The sequence below is a fragment of the Cnephaeus nilssonii genome (assembly GCF_951640355.1).
Source record: "Cnephaeus nilssonii genome assembly, chromosome: 10".
NCBI lineage: Eukaryota > Metazoa > Chordata > Mammalia > Chiroptera > Vespertilionidae > Cnephaeus > Cnephaeus nilssonii.
In genome coordinates, this window is record NC_137081.1 from 92,130,259 (window position 1) to 92,146,466 (window position 16,208).

General features: G+C 39.5%; 1 protein-coding gene across 2 annotated transcripts in view; it reads right to left on the reverse strand.

Moving 5' to 3' along the window:
- MAP3K2 (mitogen-activated protein kinase kinase kinase 2) overlaps nucleotides 1-16,208 on the reverse strand; it is a 105,436-nt gene that overhangs the window by 5,656 nt on the left and 83,572 nt on the right. For both annotated transcript variants that reach the window (XM_079781783.1, XM_079781784.1), the window contains 8 exons: nucleotides 15,289-15,368; nucleotides 14,063-14,130; nucleotides 13,798-13,890; nucleotides 12,844-13,050; nucleotides 11,013-11,161; nucleotides 10,514-10,645; nucleotides 6,235-6,364; nucleotides 1,061-1,238 (listed from right to left, as the gene is read on the reverse strand). In XM_079781783.1, coding sequence (XP_079637909.1) covers nucleotides 1,061-1,238; nucleotides 6,235-6,364; nucleotides 10,514-10,645; nucleotides 11,013-11,161; nucleotides 12,844-13,050; nucleotides 13,798-13,890; nucleotides 14,063-14,130; nucleotides 15,289-15,368 — 1,037 coding nt within the window. The remainder of the gene's footprint in view (nucleotides 1-1,060; nucleotides 1,239-6,234; nucleotides 6,365-10,513; nucleotides 10,646-11,012; nucleotides 11,162-12,843; nucleotides 13,051-13,797; nucleotides 13,891-14,062; nucleotides 14,131-15,288; nucleotides 15,369-16,208) is intronic.

Consider the following 16,208-nt stretch of genomic DNA (forward strand, 5'->3'; position numbering starts at 1 on the left):
GGCCTCCCCATGTGGTCAGATAGCTGCCCCCATGTGGACACAAGATGGCTGCCACAAGATGGCCAGCAGGGGAGGGCAGTTGTGGGCAATCAGGCCAGCAGGGGAGGGCAGTTGGAGGGAACCAGGCCTGCAGGGGAGGGCAGTTAGGGATGACTGGGCCAGCAGGGGAGGACAGCTAGGAGCAATCGGGCCTGCAGGGGAGGGCAGTTGGGGGTGACCAGGCTGGCAGGGGAGGGCAGTTAGGGGCAACCAGGCTGGCAAGGGAGGGGTTAGGGATGACTGAGTCAGCAGGGAAGGACTGTTGGGAGGGACCCAGGCCTGCAGGGGAGGGCAGTTGGGGGCGACCAAGCCGGTAGGGGAGGGCAGTTAGGGTTGACCAGGCCAGCAGGGGAGGGCAGTTAGGGGCAATCGGGCTGGCAGGGGAGCAGTTAGGTGTCAATCAGGCTGGCAGGGGAGTGGTTAGGGGGTGATCAGGCTGGCAGGCAGAAGCGGTTAGGGGCAATCAGGCAGGCAGGCAGGCGAGGGGTTGGGAGCCAGCAGTCCTGGATTGTGAGAGGGACCAGACCAGATCAGGCCTAAACGGGCAGTCAGACATCCCTCGAAGAGTCCCATATTGAAGAGGGTGCAGGCTGGGCTGAGGGACAAGCCATCCCCCGCACGAATTTCGTGCACCGGGCCTCTAGTAGTTTAAAGATAAAAATCAATGAAAATAAACCACAATTTAAGGACTGACTCAAATGGTTAAGCACAAAGAATTACTTTAAGAATAGCTGAATTATAAGAGACTAACAGTAAAAATTAATTACTTCTAAAGTTCTTAGGGAAATGAAAAGTAGTTTTCTAGTGCTGAAGTTGCTTAAAATAAAACCCTGCGTAAAGAATGGAAGACAGGCCCAGGAGCTCTCTGTATTTAGTCAATGATTAAGCTTCAATGAGGCAAATTAAAACATTCACCCTGTAACCCTGACATCCTATTTCAAAAGTGCGAAGGTTTCAGACTTGGCGCAGACACTGCCACCCCGCGGAGAAGGCAGGCCGCGCAGCCCCACAGCAGACCTACCAGATGTCCGCTTTCCGGCCGTAGCCTTCCCCGCTGATCACCTCGGGGCTCATCCAGTAGGGCGTGCCCGTCACAGACTTCATTCCTGTCCCCGAAAGGCAGATTGTTTGAAGCCGTTTGCTGGCCCCAAAATCTCCTAGCTTAACGTTGCCTGTTGAATCTCGCAGAATATTTGCGCCTAAAAATACAAAACATCCTCATTTCATTCTTTCTATTGGCAGTTTGTAATGTATAAAAGGACAACAGCAGAGAATTAAATGCAGCAGACTCTTCAATCTGTCTCCAAACTGCCGCTTGCACTGCCAGTCACGGGCAGTGCCCAGAAGGGTTCACTCACACACTGAAGATTTAGCAGCAGGGTGTGCGTGACGCCCCGGAAAGGCAAAGTGGGTGCGGGGGGGGGGGGGGGGGAGGGGAGGGAGGGGCAGCGAAGGGAAGGGGAGGGCAGAGAGGGAGGGGCAGCACAGCAGGCTCTGGGCCAGTGTCTCTGTCCTAAAGCAAGAGGCTGCGGCTAAAGCTCATTTCCCTGAGGAGGAATGCCCATCATCAAAACTTCCAGCACTTTCCTCTCCTGCTATAACTTAATATTAGTTATCTTATATAGTTTCTCTAAATATTGGGTTTTGCTTTATATTAATGTTACTTCTCAATTTCTACATGTTAAATCTCTTCTAAGCAAGCTTCCAGCTTTCTGTTTTTAGGTTTCATTTATTTTTATAATAAACTTATTATAAACTGGCTTGAGGTTGTGGAAGTCTCTACGGTGAAGTGCCCCTTTCCCTCGCCACAGTGTCCCTGCGAGGGCGCGCACAGCAGGCGAGCGGAGACGGGAGTTACTGGGGATCATTCTGCACAGGAGCTTGTCTCCTCCCCCCCTGGCTTCTTCGCCCATTTGTTGGTATCAGTGTGAACACAGGCTGTGTCTTTTCCTTTGGGTTATAACTAACGTGACGTTCTCGTTGCTCAGTGTTCCAGCTTCGGCCAGTGGGAACTTTCTATTGGCTCCCGTGTCCCTTGGTCATAACCCATCGCAGCGTTCCTGTTTTTGGTGTGGGGTTGGTTTTTAGTATCTTCTTACTTTTGGGCACTATTAGATGCTCAAGTCCTAGAATCAGCCCTCTCTCCAAAGAGCCCTAGTTACTTTCATTTTTTAAAATATATTTTTATTGATTTCAGAGAGGAAGGGAGAGGGAGAAAGAGAAACATCAGTGAGAGAGAATCATCGATCAGATGCCTCCTGCACACCCCACACACTGGGGATCGAGCTCACAACCTGGGCATGTACCCTGACCAGGAATCACACTGTGACTTCCTGATTCATAGGTCGATGCTCAACCATTGAGCCACACCGGCTGGGCCCTAGTCACTTTTAATGGTATCAGAAACCAAGACCCAGGGGCTAGGTTCATTTATGTTTTTATTCTCTATTTCCCCTTTATTTACCATTTTAAAACTCAATCTTTTCTTCTGGAATTACAAGTCTTGTTTCTGTCTTATGTAAATTATTTCTATTCTCATTTTTAGCTTTTCCTATAAACTACCAGTTTTTAAATAAGCAATTTATTTTAACCTATCTAATTTTGAAACTTCATTATTTTTTAAAAATATTTTTATTGATTTTGAATGAGGAAGGGAGAGGGAGAAAGAGAAACATTGATATGAGAGCAGAACACGGATTGGCTGCCTCCTGCTTGCCCCCCGAACCTGCAACCCGGGCATATGCCCTGATCAGGAATTGAACCAGCAACACTTTGGTGCACTGGACAACAACCAACAGAGCCACAGTGGCCAGGGTGACTTTGTTATTTTTTAAGTCTCCTTTAACCATAACTACATATTTTTTTAAGTGGAGGGGAAATGATAAAAGGTCTTTTAAGTATTTTCTTTTTATTGATTTGAGAGAGAGAAGGAGGGAGAGAGAAACATTGATCAGTTGTCTCCTGTATACACCCCAACTGGTGATCAAACCCGCAACTGGGTGTGTGCCCCAACTGGGAATCAAACTGGCAATCTTTTGGTGCATGGGACAACCGATGCTCACTGAACTGAACCACACTGGCCTAGGCTTAACCATCTATCTCTATATATAAAAGCCTAAGTGATCAGGCGACCAGCCGGTCACTATGACACACACTGACCACCAGGGGGCAGATGCTCACCACAGGAGCTGCCACCTGGTGGTCAGTGTGCTCCCACAGCAGGAGCACCACTCAGCTGACAGATGGGCACCAGACGCCAGGCTCACAACTGGCAAGCGCAGCTGCGGCCGCGAGCCTCTCCTGCGGACACTCCCCTGTACGACTGAGGGGCAGTGGCACAGGCACAGCGGGGCCAGGATGAGGAGTGGTGTGGTGCCCAGCCTAGGCTCGGGCTCCTCCCCGGCCCCTGCTGCTTCCCGCACTGCTTCGTGCTGTGCGAGACCTACATGGACAGTGGGCTGGAGCCCAATGAGCTGGCAGGTAAGGCTGGGCTGCAGCAGTGTGGAGGTCCACTGATCCCCGCAGGCCAGGCCAAGGGACCCCACCAGTGCACCAATCCGTGCACCAGACCTCTAGTATTTCATATTTTTAAAAATCCTTTTCTTCTTCTTCCTTTTTTTTTTTTTAATGGCCTCTAAGGAGAGTGAGTAGTGGAGAAAAGCTACACTATAGACGGGAGCTTCCCACTGTGAGCTTCCGTACTTGTCTCTGTTCTCCCAGAACCCCCAGCCTGGTGGGGGTGGCTCTCCGCAGCTCTGCCCATACCGGATGCCCTCCCAGCGAGCCGCAGGTCTGAGGGAGGCACACACCAGTTGTCCTGCGGAACAGCACTGTCCACCCTGTTCAACATCTCCCTGGTCACCATGCAGAGAGGACTCTGTCAAAAAAAGCCACTATCTCTCAAATATTTAACCAGGGAAGGACAACAAACAAGTCAGATTTTACTGGCTACAAGCAGGGAAGGAACAGTGCCAGGCGGATCACAGACAGGCAGAGCTAACGCTGGGGAGTAATCACCCATGGTGAATCAATGCCCATCCACACAAAGGGCTGAGTGAAAAACGTGTAACCAGGTTCCCAATATAGACTCCTAAGTTTTCAAAACTTATTTTGGACACCTTAAAAGAAAACTATGAAGGAGATTTTCACACATATACAAAAGCAGGCAGAATAGTATATCTATCCATGCCCCAGCCTCTCCCCATCCCCCTCGCATATCATTTGAAACAAATGCAGACTTCCTGATCGATAGTTCATTAGCTTGCAAAGATAATGGCTCTTATTACACTGAACAGGATGGACAGTAACTCCTTAACAATGTTAAATATATACTCAGTGGTTTTTACATTAAAAAAAAATCAGAATCCAAATCAGGCCCATACATTGAGACTCAATGCCTCATATTTTAAGCCTCCCCTGATCTGAAAGTCCCTGTGATATTTTCCCTGCACGTTAGGAGGGACCTGAGTTGTCTGCCCGTGGCTTTTCTAGTGTCTAGGTCTGCTGACTCCGTCCCAAGGCATCCTATTTGCCATGTCCGTTTGCTGACATGCATGTTCTACAATTCTACAATTTGGTAGCTGAATCTATAGACTCAGATTATTATTATTTTTTTTTTTTGCAAAACTACTTCATAGATATGATGATGTAATTTAAAGATAGGAAGTATGTCATGCTCAACTGTCTATGTTTTATTTTTTAAAAATATATTTTTATTGATTTTTTACAGAGAGGAAGGGAGAGGGATAGAGAGTTAGAAACATCAATGGAAGAGAAACATCTATCAGCTGCCTCCTGCACACCCCCCACTGGGGATGTGCCTGCAACCAAGGTACATGCCCTTGACTGGAATCGAACCTGGGACCCTTAAGTCCGTGGGCCGATGCTCTATCCACTAAGCCAAACCGGTTAGGGCTCAACTGTCTATGTTTTAGATGTCAGCACCTGTTAATGTTTAATGCTTATACCTATTAATTCATCAGTGGTTGTAAAATGGCACTATTCCATAATTCCTTCTTCATTTATTAGCCAAAATAGTGCTATAAAGACAAGTTTTCTTTTACCCACTATGTGGTCCTCAATGGCACAGTCAGTAAAAGAAAGGCAGAATAAAGGGACCCTGTTATGAAATAATGAGTTGGTTCCCTAGCAATAATGATCAGTTAGTTTTTTCTTTTTTTAATATATTTTATTGATTTTTTACAGAGAGGAAGAGAGAGGGATAGAGAGTCAGAAACATCAATGAGAGAGAAACATCGATCAGCTGCCTCTTGCACACCCCCTACTGGGGATGTGCCCGCAACCAAGGTCCATGCCCTTGACCAGAATCGAACCTGGGACCCTTCAGTCCGCAGGCCGACGCTCTATCCACTGAGCCAAACCGGTTTCGGTAATCAGTTAGTTTTTATCCTAGGGTTCATTATGAACTCACAGGCCTAAGTTTAAAAGTCATCAACTATCTTTCTTTTTCCCTCACAATTTAAAAATTTCTCATCATAAAATTTGGGAAACACAGAAAAAGTAAAAACTGTGTCAAAGAAAACAATTATCATTCATTCATCCTGCCATTTGGAAGTGACCACTGTTAATCATATGAACATTTTTCTTCTAGGCAATACTTTCATTTTACAAACGTGTGATCATATTGCATCTCTAACTTACACTTGACGTTCCTCCTCTCCATGTATTTGCCCTATCATGATTGTAAGTCAGCTTGTTTCCAGATTCATCTGACTAGTGTGGTTCATCACTCCTGGCAAGCCCGTCTGGGGTAGCTCCCCTGTCCCTGTACCTCGTCTCATTATGAGTACTAAAGAGAAACGGGCTTGAATAGAGATCATTCCTAAAAGAATAACCCCCAGTGTGGTTCTTTAAGTTGTCAGCTGTCCTTGACACCTGAGGCCTGCCTACGCGGACAGATCTTGAAATGAAAGCAAGCTCCTATCTCTTCCCGTCATGAGCCACTTCCTTCTCTCGTACGCTTCCTTCTGGTGCGATGGTCTGGCTCAGCGTTCTGTAGCAGAATCCACTCTACCACTAGACACTGGACATCAGAACTTCCGCAATATGACTGAGTCCTACATTATTTTAAAGGCAGATGTATTGGTTTAGATGTTGAATTTCTTAAGCATATTACTCTTTTTATTCACACACACAAAAACTGTGTATTTCAAATGAAAAGGCCTCATTCCTTACCTTTGATGTCTCTATGAACAATCATATTACTATGCAAATAGTGGATGCCTTCCAGAATCTGACGGGTGTACTTCCTAGTTACATTCTCAGTAAGAGCTCCATATGCTTTTAATTGGTCCTTAATTGAACCCTAAATGAAAACAAAAGAAAACTATGGTTTTCTTTGAAATGAACCACTATATTACATCTTTATTTTTTAAAGAATCCTAGCTGAGTGGGAAAGCACGGGAATTCTCAGTAAGAGCGCATATGCCATCTCATTTACATACAACTCAATTATATGTTCCCTGACAAGAGCTGTGGAAGAGCATGCATCACCACTAAAGGAAGCCTTTACAGCGGTTCTTGATCCTTGTCTGTATCACTATCTTGGTTCTAACTATCTCATATTCCTTGCAACTGTGTTTCTAAAAATTCTCTTGTACTTTCATATCGTTTTGCCCAGAATATATTTTTGCTTTTCCTATTTGTTCTTCTATATAGGTCCCACTTAATTATGTGTTTCTTTCTTTCTGCTTTTAGAAGCGTTTTATTATTATTATTTTATTTAGAAGCGTTTTATTGATATTTGCCAATTTATTTCTCAGGAGAAAGAATGGGTATGATCAGAAAATCAGAACACATGAAATTTAAGTTTTTCCTTTATATACTCAACATGCTAATTCAAAACATGAGAAAATATACTAAAGAGGAATTTCAAATTTTCCTAAGTGTTTTTAAGGCAGGACGAGGTGCCATCTCTGAGAATGCTCAGTCTGAGGTGAGACAGACACTTGAAGTTTACAACAGCTGCCCTACTGGTTCCAATGTGCGAATCCGATGAATAACAAACACTTCAAAAGATGGAAAGAAAATGCTTCCCGAGGGACAGGTCTTCTCTCTTAAGATTTACTAGTGCCTACAGCACTAACGATCCATGGTGTAGCTGTTTTACCTTCGTGCACCATAAAACGTCACCTTCTTCAGTAGGAACAATTGGAATGGGTTGGGAAGCACTGTGCTAGCTAAAAATTGCATGTGTGTATGTAAAATTAACAGAGATAAAAACGACTGCTAGTTCAGGTACTGAAAATAAAGGAAGTTATAGTTCTAGTCTGAAAGTAGTTCTAGATACACTAAGGAATGGGGTGCCGTGCTGACAATTTTGGCAAATCTTGAATCCAGCACACTTAATTTACTGAGAGAAATTATACAGCATCATTCACAAACTTGGAGATTCAGGAAAGTCTAGGAACATGGACCGTATGTCCAATCCGCTGATGCCATGGGCTTATCATATTTACAATTCATTCAGATTGTCAATTAACTATAACTAATTTGGTAATGAGCTTTTCAAATTCAAGGAATTGAAATCTATACTTTGACGAGATAGCTGCTTTTACAAAACCAAGTGTAGGTAATGAGAAACGTGATCTAACACCTCTTCCTGAAGAGTCCTGGTTTATCCAAAGATTGCTAACTATATAAAGATTATCCATCTCCATTTGGGATATAAATCAGTTTTAACCAATTAATCATTTTAATTAATCTTATCTTCAACAATCTGAGTCTCTATTCACTGTTACTCATAATTATTTTCTAACTTAATTTAAATATTTATTGCACAAACAGTAATGAAAATAAAAAGACAAATCCCAATCCCAATATAACAAATTTTTCATTTTCCTAAGTTTCTCTGTCCTTGTCCAAATACAGATACTTTTAAAATATCATAATCATTATTTAAAAGCACTTTATATTCTTTTTTTCTTTCTTTATGTAAGTACTTCCTTCAACTTTGCCACAATTTTAATTTTTAACATTATTTTCTTGGACAATGCCATCATAATTTACTTCCACCATGGGCAATGAATTTCCATTTTCCCCATCACAGATAATACTATATAATAAAATAAATATATGCAGCTTTTTCCTTCTTTTGGATTACTTCTGTAGAATAAATTTCTGTGAGATTACCAGGTCAAAAGGCTTCAACATTTTTATGGCCTTTAATACATCCCACCAATTTGTTTTCCAAATGGGTTTTTTAAAAACTAATTTACATTGCCAACAGAATATCTGAAAATTAAAAGTAGCAATAATGAGTAAAAGCAGAATCACTATAAACAACCCATAATTCAGGATAACAGAAACAAAGTAAGGTTTGCTGTTGCCCTTGTGAGACTGAGGATGGTGAGGACCATTACTATCAGATGCTGGTCCTTTTTATGACCCATAACCTTACCCTGCAACCTTGTACATTCTACATATAATTCTAACAAACTATTCCCTTCAAGATCCATAAACCAATCCTTTTTTTCTATCACATACGGCTTATTAAATTACAAGAATGCATGTATTTTTAAAATATAGATATATTTTTATTTCAGAGAGGAAGGGAGAGGGAGAGAGATAGAAACATCAATGAAGAGAATCATTGATTGGCTGCCTCTTGCATGCCCCCTACTGGGGATTGAGTCCCCAACCCAGGCATGTGCCCAGGCCAGGAATCAAACCATGACCTGCTAGTTGATAGGCCGATTGATGCTCAACCAATCACTGAGCAACACTGGCCAGATTGCATTTATTTTTAAAGATGGAATGTTAACATACCATCTTTAAAATCATTAGTATTAGAATGTATTCTATTAGTACATATTATAAAAATAACACAGAGGGATGACAGAGTTTTGCAAATCACATTTTGCAGCTCCTAATGAAATTATTTACTGAGACGATTAATACCAAACTGTGTTATAAACATTAGGTGATGGCTGAAAAGGAATTGTGTGTCACTGCTCTAGCTCATTACTTTCTGGTCTTCAGGAAAAAAACAAAACTTGACAATGGAAGAATCAGGGTATCGAGCACCCTAATCTAGCCATCAATCTTAGCATCACTAACGATGAAACAACCAAAAACTGTATCTCCTAATGGGATGCAACATAAAGTACACAGCATGATCTATGGCACATTCTAATAAAAAATGTTAAATTTGAATCTAACTTAGACTTTAGATCTAACCTGGAGTTTATAAAAAATAAGGGGATAAAGGAACAAATTATACAATGCCATATGAGATGAGACTGTCAACAGAAAAATAGCCTATCAAATCTGTCACATAAAGACTGCTCTAGAGTAAAAGAGGCGCGCCCGGCTGCTGTGGCTCAGGGGTTGAGTGTCGACCTATGAACCAGGAGGTCTCGGTTTGATTCCTGGTCAGGGCACTTGCCCAGGTTGCAGGCTTGATCCCAGTGTGGGGTGTGCAGGAGGCAGCCAATCAATGATTCTCTCTCATCACTGATGTTTCTATCTCTCTCTCCCTGTCCCTTCCTCTCTGAAATCAATAATAACATATTAAAAAATAAAAATAAAAGAGGAGTAAGGCATATAGCAGCTAAATGTACTTTGTGGTCCTGAACTGGATCCTGGTTTGGACAAACCAGCTATTATGAATATTTTTAAGGCTCTTAGAGAAATCTCAGTATGGACTATGATGCTTGTAACCTACTTTAGTATATATCAGAATTTTTAAAAATGAGTTAAAAAATAAAAAGATAGATGAAGATAGAAAATAAAATTGGAGAGCATTATGCTAAGCGAAATAAGCCCGTTGGAGAAAGATAAATACCACATGATCTCACTCATTTGTGGAATATAATGAACAATATAAAATGATGAACAAAAACAGTCATAGAAGCATCAAACAGACTGTCAAACCTCAGAGGGAAGGCAGGGGTGGTGGTGGGGGTAAGAGATCAACCAAAGGACGTGTATGCACGCATATGAGCATGACCAATGGGCACAGACAGTAGGGGGTTTAGGGCATGTGCGGGGGTGGGGGGTGGGAGCGGCTGGGGAGAGGTCAATGGAGGAAAAAGGAGACATATGTAATACTTTAAACAATAAAGAATTTAATTTAAAAAAATAAAGAAAAGAAAATTATATTACTAATTTAAAGTAATTCCAAAATTTCATTAACTAGGTATAACATTTTATAAATCAAAGTTTTATTATTTTTCGTTCCTCAACTAAATCTTTAAATAAAATGTCTATTTTTTTCATATGTTTTTATTGATTTCAAAAAGAGGAAGAGAGAGGGAGAGATAAAAACATCAATGATGAGAGAGAACCATTGATCAGCTGCCTCCTGCACGCCCCCTACTGGGGATCAAGCCCACAACCTGGACACATGCCCTGATCAGGAATCCAACCATGACATCCTGGTTCTGGGTCAATGCTCAACCATTGAGCCATGCTGGCCGAAAGCATGTTACTTTTCAATGATATGCTAACTTACCCCTGGCATATATTCCATAAATATGGAAAGTTTTTTTTCCTGGAGATCCCGCAAACAGCCATAATATTGAACGATTCGTTCATGCAGTAAATTTTTCAACAACTGAATTTCACACTCAAGTGCATTTACTTCCTGAAAGACAGAACTCACTCTTAAATCTTTACAGCATTGTTAGTAAAAGCAAAAAATTAGAATTTCATTGATCATCAAGGTGATTTAATTCTGAAATTTTTACATCCTAAGGAATAAATATTTTAAAGTCTGTAAATAATAACTGTTATAACAGTCCTTGAAAGTATGCTAAAGCAACACTAAATCAGAATGTAACTGAGCATTAAAAGAGAAAAATCCACAGAACAATGTAGATAAACATATCTAATAAATGATTTATTTTGCAAATAATTTGTGTTAGGAAAAAATAAACATTCTATCATGTGTTACATTTATTTTATTAAAAACACTTGTTTTCTGTGTGCAGCGACTGTGCAGCGATTCTTACCTTGCTGGTCTCAGGTCTATCAGGGTCAAACTGAACTTGCTTAACCGCCAACTCTCTTCCTGTATCGACATCATAACAGAGGTAGACCCTGCCAAAGGCTCCCTGGCCAAGCAGTTTGCCCAATCTCCAGTTTATTGGAGCACGAGGTGCTAAAAAAGAACACTTTCTTAAAATGAAATATCTAGATTGCACAAAAATGGTTAAGGACTAAATGAGCATGTTGCATTTAGTAACATTCTTAATTGAATATGCTTGGGTGTGAGGGAAAATCATGGTCATCCAAGTTCATAATGATCATCATGTTTTGGGTTTTTTAAACATTTTCTTTATTGATTTTTAGAGAGAGAGGATGGGAGAGAGAGAGAGAAATGTCGATCGGCCACCTCCTGCACACCGCTACCTGGGCATGTGTCTTGACTGGGAATTGAATCAACAACCTTTCAGTGCACAGAACAACACTCAGCCAAGTGAGCCACACAGGCCAGTGCATGATCACCATCTTTTAAAAATTGACTCTTCAGTCAATTTTCTAAGAATTCTAAACCCAAACAAGGTTCGTCATCCCATACTCATTTTTTTCCAATGCAATGGGATTATTTTCTTTCTTGGTTATAAATGTAATAGTATCTTTCACTCAATCTAAGATGCCACTGCTTATAAGACAGACTATCATCTTTGCTGCAGCAATATTTATAGTCAGTTTTCCATCTGCCTATGATGTAGAAAGATGGAAAAAGCACCACTCTAATTCTAACAAAAGAAAACCTTGAAAACAGCCAGAGGGGGAAAAAAGCAAATTACAGGCAAAGGAACAAAGACAAAAACTACAGAACACTTCTCCTCAGAAAGTATAAAAGCCAAAAAACTATGAAGAAATATCTTTAAAGTGCTGAAAGGAAAAAAACAAAACTCCAGAATTCTACACCCAGAAAATAAAATCTTTCAAAAAGAAAGGAGAAACAAAGACCTTTTTCAAAAAAACAAAACCTGAAAGAACTTATTACCAGCAGACTTGTATTAGAAGAAAGGTTAAAGTAGTTATTCAAGCAGAAGAAATTTAATACCTGACAGAATCTTAGATCTACATAAAGATCTACAGCAATAAACCGAAGGTATATATAAAAGGCTTTTTTTTCCTCTTATTTTTTACTCCTTTAAAAGACAGCTGTCTAAGGCAAATGTAGTGTGAGGGCATAGATGTAAAAGTAAAATATGATGATGCTAGCACAAAAGGGAGGAATTCAGAGAATGCAAATATTGCTGCAATCTTTGAGCGTGCATCTTTGTATGCTCAGATTACATGATAAAGTTCAAATACTTCATAATCTGACCTGAGTTACCATTCTAGTCCTATTTCTACTCTTCCAAGTAAGATAGCCTCCCCTTCAGCCAAAAATAAACTATTCCCCATCTTCAGAATATGCCATGGCCTCTGCACATGTCACCTCCTTACTGGTGAATTCTTACTCACATGTAAGATCTAGACTGAATGTTACACTATAATTACTGCTCCAGATATCATTCTGGAGACTGTATCTTCTTAGAGAGTGTATTTGAAACCTCAGTGCAGGAACTCAACACAGAAATGTGAAATGAATAAACGGATGACTAATTGATGACACTTCTCCCAATGAAAGAGGACAGAATCATCTAAAGTAATTCAGCAGCATAGCATGCTTATACCTGCCATTCCAATCACCTTTAGAAATGCAACTCTGTTGAGAAGTTGGTCTCACTCTTGAGGACTGGCTTGATATTTATTCTTTTTAATACTATACAATTCTGCACAGGTTCTATTATACATTTCATGATGCCAATGGCTCTTACTTACAGCGGCTAGGTGGGCTGATGTCCATTACAGTCAAAGTAGGGTTATCTATGTCACTTCCCCTTCTTCTTATTCGACTATCATCATACTCTGGGGTAAAGATACTGCTTCCGCTACTAGTGCTTAAGGAGTGGTCAGTAGGACTGAAACTCACAGGAGACCGGAAGCTGGTCCCCTGCGTCCTTCTAGCTCTTGGAAAAGTTTTACGACCTACAAAACAAAAATAGAATCACCTTAAAACTTTTATTAATATGCTGCAATTGAATGTTTTTAAAATTTGTAATGTAAGGAACAGAAATTTGTCCCATGACTAGGCTAAGAAATGAAACAGCAATGATTATTTAATTATATGTTTTAAACCTAAAATTAGTATTTTTTAAAGAGTTCAAGGAAAAATCCTTGTTAACAATAAATTATAAAGTGAATAACAAAAATACAAGGAAAAAAGGTGAACGCAGAAATGAAAAATAGGAGAAAAACCAACATGATCTGAATACAAATTCAAATAATTCTTATGTTAACACATAGATACACACATTCATAAAAATCATAGACCTCTCACTTTGGGATAAAAAGTAGAAAAAATATAATTTAGTCTCATTTCTAATCACGATTTAAAATATAAAAAAAAATTGGAAAGTTAAAGATAGCAATATTTTTTTCCCTTAAAAGGGCCATGCAAGTATGAATTTTATGAAGGAGTAACTTTCTGAATAATATTTTTAATTACTCCTTTCCTTCTAAGGGAAAGATAAATACTATGAGGTAAGTTGGCATAAAGCTAAGATGTTATTATAATTTTAGTTATGACCCAATTTAAAAAATGTTAGGCAGGAAACTAAATGATTGAGAAACAAGTTTATTTCTAATAGTATTACTTAAATATGAAATTTTTATTTTTTATTATTTTTGAGAATTTTCACAAACTGTTCTGTGGTCTGAATGCCAGCAACTTACCATCATTATAGTCTTGATGGTGATATGAAACATGATACCTCCTTGGGTAGGTTCCTCCTTTTCCAAATTTCTCAAAGATAGGGTTGTCATAGTCTATTAAGACACATAAGAAACTTATGTTATTAAAAAAGCCAAGTACCTCTTTCAAATAATGAAAAACATATTTATGTTTTATTTTATTTTTAAAACAATTCCCCTCACCCTTCCCGCTAAACCATTATTTAATAGCATAAACATTAAACATTTAGAATGTGGATAATCTAACCTGAAAATTCCTGATGATTATCTGGGTAGCTCTGTGCCCTAGGCATCCGTGATTTTGGATAGCTGTCTCTAAAAGTAGAAAATGTCACATTAAATTGAGAGAATGTAAATAAAACATTAAAAAACTATATGCAATATCAATATCTGTATCTATGTGTGGAGACCATATATATATATAAAGGAGCTCATTCTGAAATGTTAACATAACTCAAAAAAGAGGAACTTCTCCTTAAACTCTTGTTTGGTACATGCAGACACGAAGCGTGGCTTTAAAGGTGAGCCCACGGAGTTCAGTGGTCAGATGATGTGCTTAGGAACACGTGCTCGGGAATGCCTGTGTTTGATCCTAGCTGTCACTGCACTAGCTTCTGTAACCTTGAAAGCACCTTTCTGAGACTGCTTCCACATCTATAAAAAGGAGGCAATTTCTGACTCATCAAGTATATATATTTTACATTACTATTTCCCTGAATTTCTTAAATGTTTTAAATGACTGTCTTGATGTAGATGCAGGCAAAGACAAAAGCTTCATGTACACAGGTAACAGAAAATTAAATGTCTATTCCCTTACAATATTAGTTATATTTTTATAATTTGCTTTCACAAAGCAATCCCAGAGGAGATTAAATAGATAAAGATTTTAATAAAGACACTGACTGTATGTCCTAATTAAGACCAGGAGAGAGGGAGCACTTATAACAAAAAATTCACTTGATCCGCCTTATATTTTTGAACAGCTATTTCACAAAACAATAGTATTTCCATTTTAAATCACAACCAACATACTGGGCCACAACTACCAAGACTGTTAAGTTATTTATAATTTGGTGCCAGAACAATCATAATTCTGAAAAGGTGAAACAACTCACAAAATCTCCAAAATAAAAAATCTGATAGCAGTTTTGCCAACACAGTTTTAAAAGTAAACGTACATAAATTCTAAGCTTGCATTTAACTTCAAAACACTATTATGGCAAGCAGGAATACTCAAAATATTATAATAAAGTGTCAGTTTTAATTAATAATGATACTGAGTCCCATGAGGTTAAGGGATTTGTCTACACTATACAAAAATTAATTTGCCATAAGTATGTATAAATAGTATCGGTTATATTCCTCTGAATGTAGAACAAAAACACTGATAACTCAACATACTGCATATGTACATGTATATGTATGCATATTTACCCACATATGTTAAAAAACAAAAAATACAATCAACATTACCCATCCAAAGGACTATCAAGTGATGGACAACTTCCTGAGCCAGAATTCTCAGGGCTGCTTAAAAATAACGGGTCCAGCATCTAGAAAAACAGAGAGTTCCACCATCTGATGTGATGTAACCAGAAGTTACTGTTTTTTAAGAAACAGCTTTATTGAGATATAGATCATGTAACATAAAATTCATTCATTTCAAGTGTACAATTTAATGGTTTTTAGCAAACATATTGAGAGCTGTGCGACCTCTTGACAATCTCAGAACACGGTCAGTCCCTGAAAGAGAAACCCCAGACCCAATAGCAGTCACCCTCAGAGCTACTCATTTTTAAATGTTTAAAATGGATATGTTCCTTATAGGCAGGCTACAAATTCAAAATATCCTGAGAGAAAAAGGTTGTTTCTCTATGGACTAAATCATGAAAAGCTAAAAGATTTCACATAATTTTTCTTACTGTAAACTGAACAAAGGCCCCACTCAAATGAGACTAAAGACGCGACGGCTACATTAGAAAATGAAAACTGCAATAGAAACAGCCAGTACAACGTTACGGAAACTGAAGGAACTCCGTGGAAATATTCCAATACTGCAAAACTTTTCATAACATTTTTTCTATTTTGTTCATTAGATTCCACAAAACTATGGAGCGCCCCATGAGTTCGTTGTCACCCTCGAGCAGGGGACATGCTCATCTTCTCTGTCTGGGTCACTTATCGGTACATACTGCCGGAGTGAGCACTTAGTAACTTTTTTTACATGTGCCTTTTTAAACAATATATTTTTATTGATTTCAGAGAATAAGGGAAGGGAGAAAAACATCGATGATGAGAGAGAATCAGCAATTGGCTGCCTCCTACACACCCCTTTCCAGGGATTGAGATAGAAACCCAGGCTTGTACCCTGACCAGGAATCAAACTAACTTCC